The sequence below is a fragment of the Ailuropoda melanoleuca genome, chromosome 2 (assembly GCF_002007445.2).
Source record: "Ailuropoda melanoleuca isolate Jingjing chromosome 2, ASM200744v2, whole genome shotgun sequence".
NCBI lineage: Eukaryota > Metazoa > Chordata > Mammalia > Carnivora > Ursidae > Ailuropoda > Ailuropoda melanoleuca.
In genome coordinates, this window is record NC_048219.1 from 83,830,268 (window position 1) to 83,855,370 (window position 25,103).

The 25,103-nt window shown below is 37.1% G+C and overlaps 1 protein-coding gene across 4 annotated transcripts in view; it reads right to left on the bottom strand.

Annotated features, from left to right (window-relative positions):
* Nucleotides 1-3,104: 3,104 nt before the first annotated feature.
* The window catches only part of GDAP2 (ganglioside induced differentiation associated protein 2), a 73,619-nt gene continuing 51,620 nt past the window's right edge, over nt 3,105-25,103 (bottom strand). For 3 of the 4 annotated variants that reach the window (XM_034654179.1, XM_034654182.1, XM_034654178.1), the window contains 2 exons: nt 15,234-15,377; nt 3,105-11,078 (listed from right to left, as the gene is read on the bottom strand). In XM_034654179.1, the coding sequence (XP_034510070.1) occupies nt 11,031-11,078; nt 15,234-15,377 (192 nt within the window). In that variant the 3' untranslated portion in view covers nt 3,105-11,030. Of the gene's footprint in view, nt 11,079-15,233; nt 15,378-24,946; nt 24,990-25,103 lie in introns of those variants that run through there. The other variant, XM_034654181.1, reaches the window with a different exon arrangement.

Genomic DNA, 25,103 nt, shown 5'->3' on the forward strand with positions numbered 1-25,103 from the left:
TTCTTTCAGTAGTTTGCCAACTACTTAACGTAAGGTTTCTTAGTTTAAGATTTATCTGGAGAGATGATCCAGACCTTTAAATTGTTTGTCAGAGGTGTCCCTGACCTATGAAAAGATTAAGAACCACTGGCATAATGGAAAAATTCATTCATTCATTCACTCATTCATTCATCCATTCGTTCCATAAGCGTTTATGCACTGCCAATTATATACCAGGTACTAGTCTAGGCACTATTCTCATGGAGTCTGTATTCCATTGAGAGGATTGGAAGGGTTAAAGGGAGTCAGACACCAAGGTTTTGATACTGGTATTGTAACCTTAAGCAGATTATTTGCCTCTCTGAGCCTCCATTTCTTCAACTGTAAAGTAGGAATAAGAGAGTAAGAACAAAAACGATTCAACTATCTAGCACAAAGGCATAAATTCAATAAATAATAATAATTATTAAAGTCCTGTCGCCAGGAGGAAGTAGGTATAGGTGAGAGAGATATCACTACTTCATTTTTATAGATAAAAAGCTTAAGTTTAAAGGGGTTATGTGAATCATGTTATGCCAGGGAGTGATTAACACAGCTATGATCTGGGCTAGCTAGTTGATAGGTTGGCTGGCTCTTGATTTTCTTCCTCCACATTCTTTTCCTTAATTAGGCCTCTGCTGGATTCATCAGCTTTAAAGAACCATTGAATTATTTATTTAAAACAGGAGTTGGCAAGCTATGGCCCACTGCCTGTTTTTATATGGCCCTCAAGCTAAGTGTAGCTTTTTACGGTTTTAAACGTTTGAAAACAAAGAGAAATGGTGTTTTGTTATACTTGAAAAATCATTTGAACTTCAAATTCCAGGCTCCATAAATAAAGTCTTATTGGAACACAGGCACGCCCATTTGCCCAAGTATTGTCTGTGGCTGCTTTCATGCTACAGCAGCAGAACTGAATGGTTGTGACAGAGACCAGATGGCCTGAAAAGCCTAAAATATTTATGATCTGGCCCTTTACCAAAAAAGTTTGCCAACCCCTGCTTTAAAATGTCATTTTCTCTCGAAGGAAAGACATACCAAATACATCATACATCTTCTGAATTGGGGATGTGACATAATTTAAAATTGAAGAGCCAAGTGTATCGGATAAGTCTGGAAAGTGAGATACTTTGATTACAGCAATTAGAATAGTTAAATAAGACAACAGCTAGTATTTATGAGACTTTCAGAAGTATGAAGTCATTTGATCTTCACCATAATTCTAAGAGGTTAAGTGCTGTTTACATATGAGAGAGCTGAAATTCAAAGAGGTTGGGAAACATGCCCAGGTCACATAGCCAGTAAACAGCTGATGTGGGATTTGAATCAAAGCCAATGCTTCTATATACCAGACTAAAGCCATATAATGGATAGACCAATGGTAGAAGTAAGAAACTCTGAGGGGCGCCTGAGTGGCACAGTGGGGCGCCTGGGTGGCACAGTGGTTAAGCATCTGCCTTCGGCTCAGGGCGTGATCCTGGCGTTATGGGATCGAGCCCCACATGGCTCCTCTGCTATGAGCCTGCTTCTTCCTCTCCCACTCCCCCTGCTTGTGTTCCCCTCTCTCGCTGGCTGTCTCTATCTCTGTCGAATAAATAAATAAAATTTAAAAAAAAAAAAAAAGAAACTCTGAATAGGTAGATCTACCCAATCTTCTCTGCCTTTCCAAAACCTATTCCCTAAAATGACCTTGCGGCTAGTTTCTTTACTTCTCCAAGATTCTTCTTTTTCTTCCATAAAATGGGGAAAATACCTAGCTTGGAAGTTTACTGTAAGAATTAGAGATAATATATTTACAATGCCTGGTATCCTGTAAATGATAGCTGCTACTAGTTCATTACTATTGTGCAGGAAACGTTTTTCTAAGATGCGTGGGTAGCAAATCTGCTAAGGCAACTCTGGAAGCAGGGGGAGGTGGCAGCTATGAAAGAAGACTGTTAAATACGTTCCCTTGTCCCTGAAAGGCCCAGCAAGCAGTCCCAGGCTGCCAGTTGCCTAAATTAGGCAGCTCTTTTTCCTGGAGAGGGTTTCTGTACCATGGTGAAGGAAAGAGGCAATAAGGGCTGCTGAAGTTGGGATGAGGGGCCAGTTCTTTACAGCTGGTGGACAGTGCTCACTTTTGTATGAAGTACGGGCCCTATGTGAGAACCAACATCGGCACATGGAGAGGAAGCAGCTATGATGCTGGAGAGGAAGCAGGGGAGGCAGCAGTTGGGAGGTTAAGGGAGAATAAGCAGTTGTTAAGTTGTACTCCAGAATTCTCTTTTGTGAGGAAGGAAACTGCAAAGATTGAGCCACAGGAAAGGGCTATGCCGCTACTTTGAACCCTGAGGTTGGTGACCAGGAGAAACACTTGCTGCCAGATTAGACATTAGAGAAACGTGGCCGCAGGTATTTCACCTGGTCACCAACCCAGGGGTTTCTCTGTCACCCAGGAACAAATAGCAATTCCTTTCTTAGTGTGGGCCAGGCACTACGCCAAGTGTTGTGACCATATTTTCTCAGGTGATTCTCACAACCATCTGGTGAAGTAGATATTGCTAGCAACACTTTATAGGTAACGAAAACTGAGGCTTAGAAGGGCTAAGTGACTCCACTCCCAGAACAACACTGCTAGTAAGTAAGCATCAGTATCTGAATCTAGTCTTTCGACATCTATTCCACAGCCCTTTCAATTACTCCTCGGTTGCTACCCATGGCTAATGACTTATGTGGGTATCAATTCATTCCACAAATATTTATTGAGACACTGTTCTCTCAATAAGTGTAACTTGGAGATGTGCCTTAGGGGAGGACATACTGCAGTAAAGCCCAAACAACACAGAAGGGAGGGTGGAGGAGAGTGGGAATGGGGAATGACTGGTAATGGGTATTGAGGCTTCATTTAGGGTGTTGAAAATGTTGTAAAAGTAAATAGTGGTGACGGTTGTACAATGCCGAGCATGCTAAAAACCACTGAACTATACACTTTAAGTGGGTGAATTTTATGATATGTGAGTTACTTTTCAAATAAAGCTGCTAAATAAAAAGAAAAATAAAGATGAACATATCAAAAAAGGATATACTCCACAAAATTAGAATAGAAATAGGCTTAGTCATGAAAGCTTTTATATCCAAAAGAACATAATATAGGATGGCATTATATTACAATTTGATTTTGGTACATGTCACAATAAGTTATAAACATAAAAACAAAAGAAAAATCCTAGATGCAGAGTGGTCTTACCCAGTGCAAGGCATTCCACTATCGTGAACTAAAAAAAAAAAGAAAAAAAAATGAGGCTCTTGCCTTTTTCTCACTTCCTGTGTAATTTCCATGGGGGTTATATGAGGCTCCAAACTGAATTTTCTAGGATAGCATTTTCCATAGCAGCAGGATGGACTCAACAGGGAAATGTTAGCACTTCGTAGTTCTGGTCTTATACTAAGTGCTCTACAAAGAAAACAACTGTGCAGCACGTCTGGGCTTCACTTAGCAAACTTTAAGTTGATTGATAACCTCTGCTGCTAACTCTTGAACTCTGGTCCTCCCTGGAACTTGGCTGAGCAAGTGCAACTTAGATAAAAAAAAAAAAATGATAAATAATAAATTACAAAAAGAGAACTTCTTTAGAGGACACAAGAGGGAATGTCAAAGCCAAGCAGCTGTGCAAACATAGTTAAACCACAGAGCTCTAGCTATCGATGGCAAAAGGTCACCCTGAAACTACCTACAACCTACATGATCTGGCTAGGAGTCCAACCTGCCTTAACCTGCCTGGGCCTCTACTCCCTCATCTCTCTGAGAACCAAGGTGCCCCTTTATAATAAGTTTTAACACCTACTTTACTATTAGAAATAAAATTCATAGATAACAACCCACCTACAAACAATGTTTTAAAAAAATCAATGTTAGAATTTACAATAAGCATTTCAAAATGACAACGTCAGATGTATCTAAACTAGAAGACACGATGAAATAGTCAAACGCTTAGTATACCTCCTTATAAAAAATAAATTTGGATTTTAAAGAAGCAAAAGATGGGAGGCCATTCTATCCAAAGTTATAATAAACTGGTCTTATTTATATTTAATAAGAGAAGTAGGGCTCACAACCCACATCGAGTAACACACTGCTGAAATGGAGAAAATCAGGCAGAACCAGGCTTTATCTGTAATGTGAAGCCAGAACAATTTTCTTATGCTGTGCTACAGGATAAGGCAGTGAGGTCTCGCACAGGATGTTCCGTCTTCATAACCCACATGTACGGAGAGCCATGGCTCTGAACTTAATTCACTGAACTTAAAGATCTTACAGATGGGTTAAAGATGCTGGATCAGAAACACAAAAATTTCCATAACACAGATTATTATTATGCTTCTATATAGGATGGCATAAAGGAAAAGTATTTTCAAAAACAGACCTTACAAAATTCAGTGACAGCCTCACATTTCAGGTATCTCCACTACCTTAGTAATTTTGTGCAAGTATATGTTTTGGTAAGCGGGGAAAGAATTTGAATTTGATACATCCTATCTCTGTCAATAAATAACTGAATTCCCCTTATAACTCTCTCCTGGTATTTTCTCCCAGCACACAATTAGAAAAAAAAATGCAAAAGAGTAAAAAACCCAGCCTACAGGTATGCTTGTTCATTTTACAGAACTCCAAAACTTATCATAGAAACTAAGAAGAGAGAGAAGACTTACTTGAACTATTTTAAAGGAAAGAATAATTTTTCAAAATAGGTTTCACAGGTGAAAATTAAGATGTTTGCAGGCTACTTCTCAGAGCTATCAAGGAATATAATAGTGGTGGGGGGGAATCTTTTCTCTGCAAACACGCTCTATTGGGATTCAGGAAGAATCTCATGTTATCATTAGTTATGGATGATAAATGTGCAAGAGAACAGTAATGTTCTCTCTGAAGTTGAGCCTAATGGTCCTAATATCCTTTTACTGGACCACAACCTTAAAAAAAGATTGTATTTATCTTGTGTCAATTTCTTAGCATATTACACAACTGTTTAAAAAAACCTTAGCCATTTCCCCTACAGAGAAACATCATTAATTTTATAATAAGAATTTTTGAGAAAATAAAATTTAAAATTAAATACCTTTTTAAAATAAGCAACTTATATTGATGTTTTACATTATTTTTTATAAGAGTATAAGCTTTGAAGTCAGACTTGGATTTGAATCCTGATTCTATCACTCAATATATAAGATAGCGTATATAAAGTGCTTAGCAAAGTTGAAGGCACAAAGTAAGTCCTCAAATGTTAGTATTATTTCTAATCTAAGCAATGGTAGCTGCCTTTTATAAACACTTACTATGGATGCTTTGTATTATTGCGTTTATTTCCCTTAACTAATTATTCAATGAGATTATCCCTGTTTAACACATGAAAACCCTGAGGTTCAGAAAAGGCTGAGAAACATGCCCAAGGTCTGAACCCAGGTGTGTCAGGAGCCAAAGCATCAGTGCTAACTAATTAACCATCACTAAAAATTCTTGTGTGTGTAGAAAGGGTGCAGGGAATGTGAGTGTGTGAGTGTGTGGGTGTGTTTGGTGGGGGATCCATGAGTTTTCTATGATTATTAGACATTTTTCATGCAGATGAAAAATTTAAAAACAGTTAATATTCATGTTCTGATAATTAATTAATATAACTGACTTAAAACCAAATTTTCCCAGGACATTTCAGTGCTGAGGTCTGCATTTGTGTTTACTTGCACAGTAGAGCCGGGTTCTGCTTTAGTGGGAGGCTTATGGAGAACAGAGGCTGACTTAATAAGGAAATGATGCAGCCAAGCTAGATGAAGACCAAATATCACTGTGTTCTAAACAATGACAGTAGAGTCTGAACCCAGAAACACAGCAGGGTAATTGAGTCACCACACAGCACACACAGCACCTGGCAGGGGCATGCAGAACTCAAAAGAACCCGTGAGACAGCACTCTGTACCGTAATCACGTTACAAGTGACAGTTTTGTTTTGGTGAAACATCATCATCCACCATGTTTCACTAATGTTATTTTAAAGTTTATTGGTTTTATAGTTTTGCTCATATCTATAAACTTCTTTGGGTTTTATACTTGTACAAGAGCTATGAGCATAAAGCATTATACATAGCTTTATGTTTACATATACTTAGGTAACAATAAATAATGGAGTAAAAACTGAGGAACTAAGAGAGCCCTTCCTTATTAAAAGTGATGTACATTATTCAAGTTTGAGAAACAAAGCTCGATACTGTACTGCCTGTATGCGTGGGCATCAGCAGGTCGTTTAACCTCTACTATCTACCTCACAGGATTTGTAGGATTAAGTGAGACAATAAATGTGAGTGCCTGGCCCACAGAAGGGATTACGACAGTTGGGTCTCCTTTCCTCGAAAGAGGGAAAGAGGGAAAATAGGGAAGCTGACTATAGTCTGGGCTTTTACTTGTGGTCTTGGGACCAGGAGTATTGATAATCACCCGAGCTTGTTAGAAACTGAGAATCCCAGGCTCCACCTCAGAGCTACTGTATCAGAATGTGCACCCTAACATACTGCCAGCTGATTTAATATATGCACGTTAAAGTCTGAAAACCACTAGTCCATGTCCCCGTAGAGAAGGTTGACAGTAAAATTTACTGCATTTTGCACTACTCTGTAAGTTAATTTCAGTGAGTAGAGAAAAGCCAGGGTAGATGACCAAAACACTGTCCTACCCTGCGGCTCAAAACAAGCACTATCATTTTACTACTGGTTCTTCATAGGCTATATTTGCAGAGTGGGATCCTCTTTAAATGGGATCTAACCTCTAATTCAGAAAGACTAAAATAAAATTTTAAATGCAAGATATTCATAAAAGCGTTGTGAGTTCTGAATAAACAAATTTTAAGATCATGTCAATAAAACGTTTTTTGGTCTCCTGTGCCCAATAGCAATTAAAATTATTTACGTATGTTAAGCTCATAATTAAATATTTTGGCCCACAAGAACTGGTCGGACAAAGTGCTGGCTCAGTTTATGATGACTGTGTGCTTACACTAGCAAAACACATTACAAAAAAAAAAAGTATGACTGTACATACAAAATGTATTAATTTTAACTGTTCAACAAAAATATTAGGTCACATTCAGTAGTTACAATTTTGTTAGTGTAATTCACTAGAGAGTATCTATATTTTTCTCCTTGAACTCAGTGGCCCTATATATTTAATGCTTACTTACTTCACTAAAAAAGATTAGATACTGTTCCTGGAAGCAAAGAAAACAAAATTAATTAATATCCAAGAGAGCCACTAATATATAAAATGACCTTGATATCATCTGCTTAAGGGCTATTTTGATAGAATCCAAGCTTGAACTATGTTATTTATTGCTCTGTGTTCTCTATATATGGGCCACAGAAACCACAGATTACCATATGAGTGTATACACACATATATATATCATGTACATATGCATGAAGGTACATATGTACACATGTGTGTATAAACGCGATACATATATATGGCTCGGCCTACTAGGCAATTCTTATAACCTCTGATTTCTGATAAACCTAGATCACAGGTACAGTCCTCCTTTAATCCTTCATGGTTTTGGGCAATCCTGAGCCAAGAATCAATCAGATACCATGAGGTATATTAGTGCCAGTATAGGTAAAACACTCTAGTGCATGTTGACTATAATGTCTGTAACTTAATAAGAGAATGACAATCTGAAACTCACCGGTCAACTCCAATTATAGAAGTGTATATGTTATCTTGCAGTCCTTTGGGTTCTTAATACATAATCAATTCACTGTTCTCAGAACCATACAATCCTTCTCTTTCTAGTACTTCAAATTCTATAATCTCTATTCATATATTAATCAATATAAACTCTATATATACATACACAAACAGGGCAAACACAAAGAGTGATTTTTAGCTTATACTGAAACTATATTTTATCACTTTCCTATTAGCTACTGCAAAGAAAAGAAACCATTACCTACAGTTTGAATTCACTGAATGATATCTCAGCAAACAGAAAACAGGTAGAAAGAGGCAAGCCACGTTTTCTACTAGAGTGGTTACACACGCATCCCTCTCTAGAAATGCAAGATATTTTAATCCTTCTACATTTCAGATATTTGATAAAAAATCTATACCCATTTTTCCTAGCAAAAATACTCTAAAAATCCTCCGTTCTTTAGCCTCAAGCTAATTGGATTCTTTTGAAAAAATAAACATAATAGAGTACCAATGAAATAAAATGTGTAATAAAGAAAAGAAAATCTTGAATCACTTGGTCTCTAAGCCTTAAGAGTCTAACAGACAGTTTTTTTCAAGAGGTTATTTTCACTATCAAGAAACTTGGATATAGATGAGTTAAGAAGAATCCAAATATATGCTGAAGAAATGTACTTAAGAAAATTCTATTATGCCTCACACGAATTAATGAATTCACTTAGTATTTTGTACGTTGTTTCTTCCTCAATTCAACTAGCATTTGGCATGACCAAAGTTTAATTAAATTAAGGACTTGGTGGTGCTTTGAATTAACATCAGATGCTAGTACTCATCTCCACCCAGTCATCCTTTTATCCTCTAATGTGTCTCTGAAAATGGCATGTGTTCTACAGGCAACCCAACTTTTTGACAAAGGCAGATATATACTGAACATTACATAATCATTTCACTATCAAGGTCACTATGTTCCTTTGGTAGGATTTAATACATTGAAACAACTTCATTACATAACACTTTAGACAGCTATGAAAGCATGGCCTTGGTCCCATACCAAATTTAGTTTCACTGAGAAGCGCAGCCCTTATCTTTAGTCACCATTATATTATGAAATGTGGTCGGTATGTATGTAGTTCCATACTACCTTTATACCCTAGGACATCAACTGAATGAGAATCTCACTATATATAGAATCCTGCTTGTGTTACTAGACATTAATACACTCATATGAATACAGCAAAGGGACATTCTTTCAAAATTACTGCCTATGAGAAATTCTACACATCAATTTTCTTCTTTTCAAATGGCGAAGTAGCTTGCAGCCTCTATTATCTATAGAGGAAATGATTCAGGCCAAATGCCAATTTGAGATAGCCAAGTCCACTTTCGAAAAAGAAAAGCTGGCATATTTTTATAACTGCTCCTAGTGCAAAGATACCTCAAATATGATCTAATAACGGACTGGAGAAGATGAAGCTAATTTTTCAGAGTTTTAAAGCTCAAGGCTTAAGGGATTAAAAGTAGTGCTGTTTGAGGGGAAGCTTACTAGTAGACATCTGATTGGCTGTTTGGATCTGATGACCTAGGGAATGTAAGAGGACACCCTTACCCAATAAGCATATACAAGGAGCAAGTGGCTTTGATTTCTGACACAAAGCAAATGTGTCCATTTCATGCAAAAGATACTAGCGCTTATCGAAAGAATGTAAAGCCCCTTCTTGTTTGTAGGGGAAAATAGAGGATGGGGCTAATACAACTATAGGGGGATCTCTCTGCCATAAAAGAGGTATGTTTCCTTTATTCACTGAAGAATTAATTTGGGCACAGAGTAATGGGACCTTTGGAAGCACTGATCCTGAACATACTAGAACAGAAGAGTTCTACTTTTTCTTCTCTGAACTGCCAATGTACATGATAGAGTGAGGGAGATGGGGGGGTGGGTACAGGAATCAAAAGGAATTTGAAGACACCCAGATGGAAATTATATTGGTTTGACCTCAATTCAAGAAGAAATGTTTAAAATGGCTAACAGATGCCTCTTGTTAAAGTGTAGCACTGGGGGAGGAGGAGGCTAGAAGAAATTCTGGACAAAGTAGGAAGGCGGTCCTCAGGGTTGGGATATTTTCATAACAGCTTTTGTTCTAAGACAAGAAAAGTCACTCAAAAGGTGCCAAGGACAAGAGGAGTGCCTGGTAGTACCCTAAGTACATTTATTATCATTTAAAAACTAACTCAGTGACACCTACACAAACTCCCCTAGCATTTTGCATCCAAAGACATCAAAAGCCCTTTCTAACTGCTAGCCTTATGATACCTCTGTGAGGTCAGTATCATAATTCTAATTTTTATTTATAAGCAAGGTAAGGCACAAATAGAGCCTGAGTGGCAACAGCAGTCTGGAATTTTGTTCACTGCGATGCACTTCCTCCATTTTGATGTACGCAACTCAAGAGACACTGTGAGGAAATGTCCTTAGAGGGAGTCGCTGTAAAGCCCAACAAAATCACAACTCTGGGGAGACAGCACCCTCTCTAAAGGCTCACCAATGGAGAACAGGAGATGCCTTTCACATAAAAGTACTTTTGAGTGCAGTCCTTTAGAAAAAGGACAGCAAATCACCCACGATTACAGGAAAAAGGAGGAAGATACAGTCTTCTTGTTCTCCCCCACTGTTGAGACCAGAACAGTGACAATCTTAACAAATCATATAATCCAAAATCTTAATCTTCACTGGCGCAGTAAGATTCTAAGACCTATATTTTGCCAATGATTTCAATGTTTTGATCAGATACATTTCCACATCCTTGATCCCAGATAATTCTCTTTTACCATAACCAAATTCTCTGTATGAAATATAATGCCAGGATCTGAAGCAAACAATGCATATGGTCCTCATACATTGGTTCTATGTATTTCGAGAAACATTTAAGTACACAAAGGAAGCGTGCAATGTTAAAGAGATGGCATGAACAATACTGGTGGCTTGTCTAATGGAAAACCCAGTGTCCTTTCAGGAAACTGAAGATACTCAAAAGTTGCTCCCCAATTTCTATTAACAACCCTCTAAAAATGAACATTTTCATTTGATACAAATATACAAATTTAAAATAAGTGTGCAGTTCAGAATGGCCTACCATCATCAGATTGCTTATGTGCCAGAAAATATACAGTCAATAAAAAAATACCAGAGAGTTGGGGACAAAAGGCTCTCTGGATCTGAACAGCAAAAATGAATTTCACTTCAATAGGTAGCGATTCGTGGAGAAAGTGACGTCCTTGGAAACCAGTAGCACTAAAAGAGGGCAGGTCACAAATCTGGTGACGGGGGATAAGATGTATAGTAAGGCCCGTTTTCCTGTGGAAGAAAAAAAAGACAAGAACATTAAGTAATAAAATGAATTTAAATGGGCATGTGAAAGAAATGTATTTATAGTCAATGATAGCATGTATGTAAAATGTCTAGCACATGTCTGGCCCTGAGTAAGGCGCTCAGCCATCAAAACAGTTCCACTGCAGGCAGCCAGCGCTGGTATAGAGCAGGCAGAGGTAATCAGGATGATAATACTTTTAAATAACATTATTAGTTACTGAATATTCTATATGCCAGACACTTTACAACAGCACTTTTCTTTCATTATCCCTTTATCTCCTCACATAATGCCATGAGGTAGGTAACAACTTTTTGCAGAAGAAACTGAGGATCACACAGCTTGAACAACTCACCTAATTTCACCTAGCAGTAACCAGAAGAGCCTGAATTGAAATCCTGGTGTATTCAAATCTAACGCCCAGATTATTTTGTTAGACTGGGCTGTCTTACTGTGTACTGAACCTTAATATAGAATGATGGAACAAAAGAGTATGTGTGAAATTTTCTGACTTCGTTTTGGCTAACTTTATCTTAATAAAAATGAAGACAGTTAACTTTATGGTAGATGGAACTTTGATTACATTTATGGGACTTAGGATTCATTTCTCATTTTTAAGAAAAGTATTTGACAACTAACTTATTTCTCAGTAAACTGTAAACAGAAATGCTTAGCATTAATGTAGATAATAGGAATGGAAAATGAGACACAGATGAAAATAGCATTGCTTTATGGTATATTTACACTATTAGTTATGATGAAGCATTAAAATCTAACCAGTTTTGAACACAGTAGGTGGTTAAATGTCATTTGAGTAACTAAGGGTATCAAAAACTCTTGACTTTTTTGGGGGGCTTTCAAAAGGGTGAGCAAGACCGTTGAGTGGGGTGGGGGTGGGTAGGGAGGGAGAGAGAATCTTACGCAGGTTCCACACCCAGTGTGGAGCTCAACTCAGGGCCGATCTCACGACCCTGAAATTATGACTTGAGCTGAAATAGAGTTCTACGCTTAATTGACTGAGCCCCCCAGGTGCCCCTAAAAGCTGACATTTTTCAGACCAGATGCTCTGGAGCAAGAACTGATGCTAGGATCAAAGCCAGGAAAACAAGAGAATATCTAGGAAAATCTACTGATTATAAATCTGACCAGGTATTAAAAAGATTTTTGAAAATTAGGTAGAAACAAATCCTAGGATTGGCTGCATTTCAGGATACTTAAAAAAAATTAATGAAAACCTTTTTTTTTTTTTTTGTATTTTAGAATTTCCCATCAAGATCTGTTATACTAACCACTCCTATAACCTCAACATGCATTGAACCTATGCTTAAGAGAATGCCTGAAGAGATAACTCGATTTTGAAGTTCATTTGAAAAAAATCGTTCACTAACCATCTTGAAGATTTCTCTATTCCATTCTACTACCGGTAGTACTTTTTTAGGTTTTCCTATCTACGTTAAATTGTGATAAAGTAGGAAGGGCAAATCTAATTCTTAATGCTATGAAACAGAGCTTTTTATATTAGTCTCACACTGTGCAAAAAGACTGCCGAGCAATCTATTTTCTCCATTTCTGGTAACAATCTTAGAACTTTGAAGAACTGTTGCCAGGTAAATTTGTACACTCTCTTCTTTGACTATATTTTAAATCTGTAAGAATGCTGACTAGCAGCCTTTCTGAAATGGTCTCCGTAACATTTTGAAACAGAGAGATAAAAATTACCTTCTAATTACCTTCAAAGGTTCCTTTCATTCCTATAAAACTTATATCACTGTTCTAAGTCACACAAGCCACAGAAAATAGAAGCCCACTGAAACTAGCCAACAATGACACATCATGCCCGGTCATACCTACTATGTACAAGGCACAACTGAACATGACAATAAATTAACCAATTCAATACTCATTTCCTTTTCTCTGATTATATTTTTCATTTTCCTAGCAAAGGCAAATATTTCCTTACAAGATAATATCCAACCACCTACTGGATCTCCACCTCAATCCTAGTGTGTCAAAAACTGAACATACCACCTGTCTCCTCTCTCCCACCCCCTCAACACCCTCACCCCAATGCTCTTCCTCCAAACTGCCTCTCTGGGGTGGCAGCAATACCATCCAAGTCATTGCCATCATCACTACTCCTGCCCCAGCTCTAGTCTCGTTTCTCCTCCGACCTTCTGATAGCCTCTTACTTGTCTATTTGCCAGAGTGTTAACCTCTCTAGTCACTTTCTATGCTGTTTCTTTTGCCATCATTCTAAACAGAAGTATAATGGCAGGTCTCCCTTGTGGAATACTCGCTAAAGACCACAAAGCCAAAGTCCTGCAAGTGACATGTAAAGCTCTGGTATCTAGTGACCTGCCCTCTGCTGGCCCTTCCCACCTCATCTCTGGACACCTTCTTTCGTTTCTTCCCCGTTTTTATTTTTATTTTTGGCCTTTATATACAGATGGCCTAATATCTCATTTCAGAAAACTCTAGTACAGGCACAGAGAGATGATCCAATCACCCAAGAGTTAGATTAATTATAGGTTGCTTTTTGTTTTGTTTTGTTGTAAGGATTTTATTAGTTTATTAGGGAGAGAGGGAGAGAGAGCGAGTGTATGCAAGCACAAGTAGGGGGAGAGGCAGAGGGTGAGGGAGAAGCAGGCTCCCCGCTGATCAGAGAGCTCAAGGCAGGGCTCAATAAGGACCCTGAGACCATCAACTAAGCCCGAGGCAGAGGCTTAACTGACTGAGCCACCCGGGTGCCCTGAGATTATAGGTTATTTTCTGAAATTCTGATTAATCACATCATTTGATATATAAAATATAAGAAAAATGTAAGAAAAACCTAAAACAAGCACACAAACAAAACAAACGAACAAAACCAAGCTTGAGTGTGGTGTTGATACTTAATGAGTCAGTTTTATAGGCCCTTAAGTATATAGAAAATATGTTGGCTTAAAAAACAGCCATTTGGGTTTTCTAACCAATGCAATTCAACCTGTATATTATATCCTAGAAAATAAATTATAAATCCAGACACTAGCTCTGAATTATCATTCCAAATTTTTTGATCACAAAATGTCTTTTAGTGTCTTTCATTTCCTGCTATCCATTTTTTTAAAGAAGAGAGATGTATACTTCAAAAGAATAACAATAAGGCCATTTTCTACTCCAGCAATCTACAATAAACACAAACTGATGTTCTTTTCCCCCCTCCCATATATTCAATACTCTTTGTATCTATGATCCAGCTGCTTCAATTACAAATCCTCTCTGTTCAAAAGCCAAGCATGAAATTTTATTAACCATTAGAACACATTAAATACTTTGCTCTTCACATAAAGGGAGACAGAAATTATAGCTGAAGTTAAAGAAATGGTAGAGAGAAAATGTCTTGCAGAATATTTATTTTAGTGTATACATGCTGTACAATAATTAGGGAAAAACAACTCATATCAAACTTAATATAACCTTCATATATATTCCCTGATTCACACAGAAAGATACGTAATCAGCAACAGTTAAATAAGGAGATTGACGATCTTTTGGCCCAGCATGTTACTTACTTTTGTTTTTTTTTAACCACTGAAGTGGTAGCATGAATAAACACAATGGGATGGAGCTTTAATGAAATTCAAGAGTAGCCCTTTATCATTGTTTAAGTAATATATTCATGAATGCATCGATAGATCATAATACTAATATTACTGGTTGACACGCTTAAAAACATTATATAAACTTTCAGCAAAATGAAACTTAGGGTAAAGACTACTAAGCTAGGCCACCGTTTTGAATTAATGCTGAACATGTCACACACCAACAGGTTCTTCTGACTCTACTTGTGTAAAGTTATTCAAGCTTAAGAAAACTAGGCAGAGGTGGTAGAAAACAGACAATATAAGCAAGGATTGGCTTTAAACCAACAGCAGGAAAATCTCCCATTGAAAAGTTTACTGGGGAAAAGGTCCTCTCTTAGGACAAAGAGTTCTCCTAGTTACTGTAGGAAAAGAATCTTAAATGGTACTATCAAGCTTACTAAAACCTGCTAATGGCATTAATATCATCTTCTACTAAAAGGATGTTGTGCCCAGCAGCAGTGCCCTCTTATAGAACAGCTAAGATACACCAGGTGAGGGAGAACTCCTGGTACTTCTTACCCTGGCATCATATTCGAGGACAAAAGGAGGAAAGTCAATCTGTTCTGGTGATATGGCAGAGAATAGCTGGTGGAGGCTGTCCACATGGTGGATTTTGTCCTTCAGTCCTGAGACAGAAAAGGTGGTAAAAAACCATGTTGATACCTGATTAATAGAAGAGAAAAGCAATTTAAGCCAGTGACCAAAGTTAGAAATACAAACATGATTCTGAAAATTTATACTAGATAGAAACTATACTTCAAAATTGAAATAATTGTCAGAAAAAGCTTATAATAAGTAATGTTTTTCAAAGTGAGGGTTGTAGTTCATCAGTGAATTATGCAATCAGTTTAATGGACTATGAACAGCAGTAAAAACAACAATAAAAAGGAACCACACTAGAGTAACAATTACTGGGGAAGGTGGTAAAGGTGAGCAAAGTGTTTCATGAAGCTTTTGTTTCTGTATAGGTATCTGTATGCTCCTATGTGTGTAATATGTTGTCATGTAATAGTTGCTTTTTATTGTGCATTGTGGGCAAAATCCCCTCCATTATTTGGTAGAATAATCAATTCATTGGTACTCTGAAAATGGTTAACATCTCCAAATTCACAAACACTTTTCATTTTTTCAAATGAGACTGAAAAGAAAGGTCTGATAATATTTGATACATTTATTTTTCAGCTGACATTTGGCATGTGGCCTCTTTCTTAATCAAAGCAAATCTTCTGGGGCTATACAGCCACCTTTGTTCATTTCACTTTATAACATGTAATCCCTCTATAAAAGCTAGTCTGCAAAATTTGTTGGCTCCAAAAACAGAAAAAAAATTTTTAATAGCAAACAATACTGACATAAACTAGGCAACAGCTAGAACTCACAAATTATTGCTCATCTATCTAAACTGCCAACCGAACTAGTCGTATTACCAATGGCTTACACAATGGTTCTATGAGGTACAGTATTGTTGCTCTCCCCATTTTATTTACGGAGGGAAACGTGCATATGAACACGGGCACTGGGACAGTACAAGTGTATAACAGGGTATATTATATATACATGACACTCTGGGCATCTGATGCCAATCTTACCACCTTTTCCAGGTGCTGTCCCAAACCTTTCACATATTCCATGCCCCTAATATGACATACTTTCTTCGTACCTCCTTATGACAAAAGGCATGAAAGAACAGAGACAACACCGTACTAACTTATCAGGATCCTGTCCAAATCTGCATTTGGTAGAGACTCACTTCCATCATTATTTCTCCCTTACAGCGCCAGATTATCTCTTCTATTGAGTTCTTAATACCTGAAATTTCCATCACATTTAGAGCACTTATTCCTTCTTCCTAGTATTTCAGTTTCTTATGTCCATTTCTATAATCTCCCTAGGACTTGGCAGACAATCATAGAATAACAGTCTAAAGTTTTATAAGATACAGACAGAACCATCATTCTGAAAGTATTTGATAAAGAATGAGTAAATAAAGATAGGACTTATTTTACAATGATTTTTATAGCCTGAGTCACTATTTTGGCTACACTACCAATGACTGGCATAAGGCCTCAAATATTAACATTACCCTCTGTACCCTCTCCCCTCCCATCTTATCAAGTTTATTTGGAGGAGGGTGATGGAAAGGAGGGAAGGCACCTGGCCTTGCTAGAACCGGGTGGGTTAATTTAAATAAAATTAAACAGTCACTTACTTACATACCCTGAATCAGCTGACATCAGTTTCTTTAAAGCGCACGCTGTTGTATACCTAAATAATATAAACTTCTGCAACCTAGATTAGTGACACTTCCAGATTAGGAGCTCTACAACCAGCCACAGGGGTAGCTAATAAACCAGTAAGAGCTATGGAGAGGTCACAGACATTTTACAGATTCCAGAAGGAGCTTAAGGAAATAGGAAGATTGTAGAGTCTGAACAGAGAAGCACCCAAAGGCTATGTTAAGAGGTTAAATGTGTGTAAGGGGTTAAACATCTACTGGTCATCTGTGTATTAAGCACTGAGTTGTAGGTGATACAGACTAACAATGATAGAGCCATTCCTCTTAAGGGGGCTTGGATTCTAGTAGAGGAGCTAGGTTAGAAGCATAAGCATAACAACTACCTAAGGCAAAATGTACTACATGCAATGAATGGCCCACAGAAACATGTGAATACCTACATACACAAGGAGCCCCTGCTACATGCAAAAAGGGAGAAAAGTACAAAACCATGGGGCCTAAGTAGAAAACTCTTGTGCCTTCGTTCTAGTACCTCAAAAGCTTTTTACATGCTGCTTTTGTATGCCTGGCAATTGTTTTTCAGAGCTCAGATCAAATTCACCCCAGTTAGGAGGCCTTCTTTGATCACCCTCCACCCAAAATTGGAAAGAAGCTTCTAAATGTTCCAACAAACAGTTTGTTTACTCATGTTATTGCATAATTAGCATTCTGTATTGTATTATCTGATTCTCTAAATAGACTGTAAACTCCCCAATGCGGGGAATGTCTTATTCAATACCATATTCAGTGTGTAATTAAAGCCCAACAAGAAAAGTAAGGAATTTAATGTGCTGGAAGAATGAACAAGTGGAGGAGTGAGAGTTTCTCGGTGTATTGTTTTAATACTGTTTAGGAATGGTTTAATATTTTTTCATTCTACAATAAAAACACATTGCACTTCAATCTGCACCTCAGTTTCCTCCTCTATAAAATGAGCAAGTTAGACTTAAATGATCTTTAAGGTCTCTCTCAATTGTACAGTTCTATGAAAGGACTCTCGCATATGCACACCATAACGACATGATGGGGTGGCGGTGGTAAACACAAAGAGAAGGTTGGGTTGGGGAGACTAGGTAGTGACCTCAGGCATACAATCTGTGAAAGAGAAACACATTTCTCTGTCCCATTTTCTGCCATTACCACCTTCACATCCTCCAGTTACTGGCAAGAGAAAATTACTCAAAGTAGACAAAAGGAGAAACCCAGTTAGAAGGTTCCTGTTCAGGGACACTCCAGAGCACTGTCTTTGCTTTTTAAAATTTTAGTTTTACATAGCTTAGCTTTTAATTTTCAATTACTTATAAGTCATAAAGATACATTTATGTAAACTTGCATTATTTAGTATCTACTATTTTAATGAACTGATGAAAATTTAAAATTTGAAAAAGGACTGCTGTGATATTTTACAAATGCTGGAAATTCTTTCACCCAATTATTCACAAATGCAAAGCCAAGAGCACAGGATCACAAAACAATATAAAGTAGGAAAAGACTGTTCACACACGTGTGCACTAAAATAATCTACTGGAGCCAGAATCAAGAGTGGGTTTAAATTCCGTTAGTTTGCCTTGTATTAGTAAACTTCAAAGAAGAAAAAGAGTAGTGATTTATATAAGCAGTCAATTTATTACCACTTTGGGTGGAGTGCCCTGGAAAAGATCTGATGAGTACTGAAATCAGAACAGTGTGATTCGATTGTTTTATTATCCCTTGATTTCATCTCATTATTTTATAATTACAAACACCCCACTTAGAGTTTTTGACTTAGTATAAAATAATGGTGGATTTCATTACACATGGGTTTTATTCTCTCAATCCTCCCTCATTTTCCCCATTCTTAAATGTTATGAAGAGGTAACATAACGCTTTTCACTTTATACATCTGGTCTTCAGCCTCTGCACAGCCTGCCACTGACTCCTATCTGAAGCAATTCCAATGTGTGACAGCCAAGGCTAGTGGCTCTAACACTGAAATTTCTGGTAATGTGCTTCCATCAATGTCACAGGGTGGATAGCTATTTATAGACTCTCTACTGTGGAGAAGGAGAGATTAAAGTCATATCTTAGCAAACAGTGGTTACACAGTGTTATAAGTCTGATACAAAGGAACACTATTCTGATAAATCTGAATTTGTAACAGAAGTAAAGAAAATTATGAAAATGTTCAAATATTCACAAAGTTAGAAGAATTTTTTACAGTAAACACCAGTATAGCCAATCACTCACATTTTCCTTATGTTTTCTTTAACACATATCTACCCATCCCTCTATCCATCTGTTGGTCCATCTTACTTTTTTGCTGCATTTCCAAGTAAACTGCAGACATCAGTAAGCTGTCCCCAACTACAGCATTCAAATCTCTAACTAGAGTTCAAAGTTTGTTCAGTTTTTTTGCTATAAAATTTACATTTGATGAAGCGCACAGATTTCAAGTGTACTTTGCTGTTTAGGCAAATACATATTATATATATAAAACTCCTACTCAGATATAAAACATTTTCATCACCCCAGAAAGTTCCCTTATGCTCCTCTTCCTTTATGGCCCCCTCCACAGAGGCAAATGATGTTTTGATTTTTTTCTACCATGGATTAGTTTTGTCTGCTCTAGAATTTCATATAAATGGAATCATATAGCATAATTTTTATGTAAGGGTTCTTTCACTCAGCTTAATGTTTTTAAGATTCTTGTATGCGGTTTTGTATATCAGTAGTGTGTTCTCTTTCATCGCCAAGAAACACTCCATTATGAAAACATTCTAGAGCTTAATTATCCATAACCCTATTGATGGGCACCTGGGCTATGTCCAGTCTTTGGCTGCTATGACTAAAGCTGCTATGAACATTCTTACAGAAGTCTTTTTTGGCACATACATTTTCTTTTCTTTTTTTTTTTTTTTTTAAAGATTTTATTTATTTATTTGACAGAGAGAGAGACAGCCAGCGAGAGAGGGAACACAGGCAGGGGGAGTAGGAGAGGAAGAAGCAGGCTCCCAGCAGAAAAGCCTGATGTGGGGCTCAATCCCAGAATGCTGGGATCACGCCCTGAGCTGAAGGCAGACGCTTAACAACTGAGCCACCCAGGCGCCCCCGGCACATACATTTTCATTTCATTTGGGTAAATACTTAGCAGTGGCGCTGATGGGTCACAGATGAGGTATATATTCAGTATATAAGAGATTTTCATAACTTTTTTCAAAGTAGTTGCACAATTTCCAATTCCTACTTATGATGTAGGAGAATTCCAGTTGCTTCATATCACTGGCAATATTTGGCATCGTCAGTCTTTTAAATTTTGGCTATTCCGGTGGCAGTGTAGTGGTCTCTCACTGCAGTTTTTAAAAAAATGTATCTTTTAAGTAAGATATAATTGATATACAATAAGCTGCACATAATTGAAGTATACAATTTGTTAAGCTTTGATATATGTATACACCCATGAAACCATCATCATAATCAAGAAAAAGTACATAGCCATCACTCTCAAAGGTTCTCAGGGTCCTTGGGTCCTTTGTAATTCCTCCCTCCCACCCCTCCTTCCTGTCTACAGGTAATCACTGCTCTGCTTTCTGTAACTACACATTAGTTTGTATGCCCTAGAATTTTACATGAATGAAATCACACAGTGTGTTATATTGTCTGGCTTCTTTTACTAAGCATAATTATTTTGAGATTCATTTGTGTTGCTGCATGTATTAAGAGTTCATAATTTTTGGGGCACCTGGGTGGCTCAGTCGTTAAGCGTCTGCCTTCGGCTCAGGGCGTGATCCCAGCGTTCTGGGATCGCCCCACATCAGGCTCTTCCGCTGGAAGCCTGCCTTCTTCCTCTCCCATTCCCCCTGCTTGTGTTCCCTCTCTCGCTGGCTGTCTCTATCTCTGTCAAATGAATAAATAAAATATTAAAAAAAAAAGAGCTCATAATTTTTTATTACTGAATAGTATTCTATTGTATGGATATACCACAGTTTGGTTATCAATTCTCCCAGTGATGGGCATGTGGGTTATTTCCAGTTTGGGGCTATAAAAAATAAAGGGCCTATGAGCATTTGTGTACAAGTCTTTGTATGGATATGTTTTCATTTGTCTCAGGTAAATACTAGGTAGGAGTGGAATGGCTGGATCACATGGTAGGCATACATTTAATTAGTTAAATAAACTACTTTAAATTCTTTAAAGAACTGCCAAAGTTTCTGTAACATTTTATATTCAGATAAGCACTGAAGGAGAATACCTGTTCTTCCACATTCTCACCAACATTTGGTATGGGCAGTCTTTTAGCCATTCTAACAGGAGTGCAATGATATCTCATTTTGATTTAATTTGCACTTTCCTAATGACTAATTAGGTTAAACATCTTTTTATGTGCTTATCTGACATTTATATATTTTCTTTGGGGAAATGTTTGCACAAATCTTCTGCCCATTTCTAAATTGAGTTGTTTCCTTATTAATGATTTTTGAGATTTACTTATTCTAAAGAGAAATCCTTTATCAGATAAATGTTCTATTTACAAAGATTTTCTCTCAGGCTGTGGTTTGTCTTTTTACTCTCTTAACTATCTTTAAAAAGGCAGAAGTTTTTAATTTTGATGAAGTCCAATTTCTTTTATGGATAGTGCTTTGGTGTTGTATCTAAGAAATCTTTGCTTTACTCAAGGTCACAAAGCTTTCTCTATTTTCTTTTTGGAAGTTTAATAGTTTTACATTTTACAATTTAGGTCTTTGATCCATTTCCAGTTAATTTTTGTATGTGATGGAAGACACAGATCACAGTTCATTTTTTTTTTTTTGCATATGGATATCTAATTGTTCCAGCACCATTTATTGAACAGACTCTCCTTTTCCCACTGATCTGACTTTGCACTCTTCTCAAACACCAGTTATCTATATACACATGAGTCTATTTCTGGGTTCTCCATTCTGTTCCACCAATCTATACGTCTATCTTTATGCCAATACCTCACATTGCCTTGAGAACCACAGCTTTAGAATAAGCTTTGAAAGCGGGGAGTGTCAGTCCTCCAACTTTGGTTTTCTTGAAAGATTGTTTTGGCTTTTTAAATTCTTTGCATTTTTTATTGGTCAATTTCTACAAAAGAAGCTTGCTGAATTTTTGGTTGGTATTAAATCAACATATTTAACAAGCACTGAGAATTTCACAGTATTAAGTCTTCTAGTCCACAAATACAGTAGATATCTTCCTATACTTAGGTCTCCTTTAATTTCTCTCATGAATGTTTTGCAATGTGCCTAACTTGTACAGGGCATAGGTCTTTCACATTTTTTGTCACATTTATCCTTAAGTATTTAATATATTTTGATGCTAATGTAAGTAATATTACTTTTTAAATTTCAGTTGGATTGTTTGTTGCTAATATATACAACTGATTTTTAAATATTGATGTTAAACCCTGAAGCCTTGATGAAACTTACTCATTAATTCTACTAGTTTTCCTGAGGATAGCACAGAGTTTTCTACATAGATGCTCATGTCATCTGTGAATAAAGACAGAATTATTTATTCCCCTCTAAATCTAGAGGCATTTTATTTCTTTTTCTTGCCATATTACTGGTTAGAACCGCTGGTACAATACTGAATAGAAGTGGGGAGAGCAGACATTCTTGCAAAGACATGCTAAAAACCAAGCTCATCCTTCTGTTTATCTTCATTAAAGAAAAAAATTCAGTAGCTACTGGATGAACAAAAATGGATGATGAGATGTGGGGAAATAGTCAAGCAGTATCTTTAAGTGCTACAGAAAGAAAAAAATCAGCCACCCACTGAGCATAACAAAATAGTGGAAAAGTTGATAATAGACATTATCTGATAAGACCACGTAATCAGAACTTAACTGAACAGAGTAGGAAAAGTCCTTCACTTAACGGACAGTTCTACTGTACTTTACTTATTTATTCTTTAAAGCCTGGCCAGTGTTCTCATAAGCATTTAATTAGCACTTACTAACCTATTCTAACACTGAGGGACCAAAAGGAAATTTGCAACTTTTAAAAGAATTATTTAAAATATTTCATGCAAATTTTAAAGATAGTATTTGGGTGAGAAATTCAACAATTTTGTAAACAATGAGAAATCCCAAAATGAAAACCATTCTCTCAATGAAATCTTCACTCATCTATTAGTTATGGAGTGTAATGAGGACTTTTCACTACTTATATTTAATTTCTCCACAGTGCTTTAAAATAATGACTACTTCTACCGTCTTTGATGCTTTTCCTGTTCACTGGCTCCCAGAGCATTAGTCAATCTTGGCTCTCCTGCTGATTTTTAGATTACTTCTCCTTGATCTCCTTCCTTGATCCCAGGGTTCTGTCCTTAGCTGTCCTCTTTGTGACTTAATTCATTAACATATTTAAAGAGTTAAAGCTTTATTTACTTGATGTGGACTCTCAAATTTATATCCCAATCCATGATCCCCTTTATCTGATGACACCTGGGAGTCATGGATGACACAGCCCTTTCTCTCAACCCTACTCATCTAATAAATAACTAAATCCTGGGCTTTATGCTGAAATAAATCCTTCTTTCTCCAAACCCCACTGATATAATCAGGTTTGTTGTTGTTGTTGTTGTTGTTGTTTTTTGTTTTTGCCTAAACCCAAGGTTGGCCAACTTTGCAAAAGGCCCTCTAGTAAATATTTTAGGCTTCATATATTAACATTATAAGAAAATGTCATTAGGCAGGGCTGAAGGAACACTGCTACACCGGAGACAGGACAATATGGACACTGACTAGGAGGTAGCTATGTCCTTTCAGATAAAAGATGGTGGTGGCATGAACTAAAGTAGAGGCAGTGGGACTAATGGCACAGGCACAGACTGGGACAACAGCAAGCACACAGAACTGATGCAGTATTATGTTTCCCTGGTTCCTGGCTTAGGCACCTAACAGGCAGTGGTCCCATTTACTAAGACAGGAAATATAAAAAGTTTGGGAGTGAGTTGGGGACGAGGACAATGAGTAGTTCTGTTTTTAAAATGTTGAACTTCAGGGGCCTGTAAGACATCTCAGTGAAGTATCTAATCAATAGCTCAACATGCATGTCTAAGCACAGGAATGATGATGACCATGATGACAGTGGTAACATTTACTGAGCTTTTATTATAGGTCAGGTAATGTTTTTAAGCATTTTATACATATTAACTAATTTCATCCTTCCAATAACCCTAGAAGGTGGGCACTATTATTATCCCCATTTTATAGAAGATGAAATTAACACACAGAGAGGTTCCATAACTTGCCTGAGATGATTAACTGGTAGATGGTAGAGCCTGGATTAGTAACTCATTCCAAGTCTTGGGTCCATGCTTTAAACATTAGGCTTCACTGCCTCCCCTGACATGTATTTGGGAATTGCATATAATTTCAAGATTGCTGAAGATACAGGAATGAAAGAACGTATAGGATGAAAGAAAAGAATGAAATGAAGGCTTGGGAATATTAACACTCAAAGGATGAGGAGAGAGAGGGCACAGCACAGCGGACTGAGAGAGAGCAGCTAGAAGTGGAAGAGAACTCAGCAAGATAAGTTTCGAGGAAGCCAAGACAAAGTGTTTCAAGGAAGAAGGGACCATCTATGATTAAGGCTGCAGGGAAAACAGGATAAAGATGACCAGTGGTTTTGCTGTGAGTAGCTTTAGCTGTCAGAATGGGTTCTGAACCAGATGGGAGTAATTTAAGGTATATAAAAAAATGCAATGAACACAGAATGTGGATCACAGTAAAAAATTTTGGTTGTTAACAGGAAGAGAGATAAGTGGAGGCTTTAGCATGTTTAAAAGTTGATGAGTTAGATCCAGAATAATGGGAGAGGAGAAAGATAAAAATTGCGGAAGAGAAAGTCCTGAGGAAATGGAAATATATTGTGTAGTTATGAGTGGAGGCTCTATAATTAAAATACTTAGATTCAAAGCCAGCCTCTGCTACTTATTAGTTGCTTACCTTGGAAAAGTTATTTAATCTCTCGAAGCATCAATTTCTTTACCTGTAAAATGGGCATAATACTACTATCTCCTTCATAGATATAAGGCTTAAACAAGATAATGCATGGGAAAAGCTGGAATAAAGTAAGTGCTTAGAAAACATTAACTATAATTAC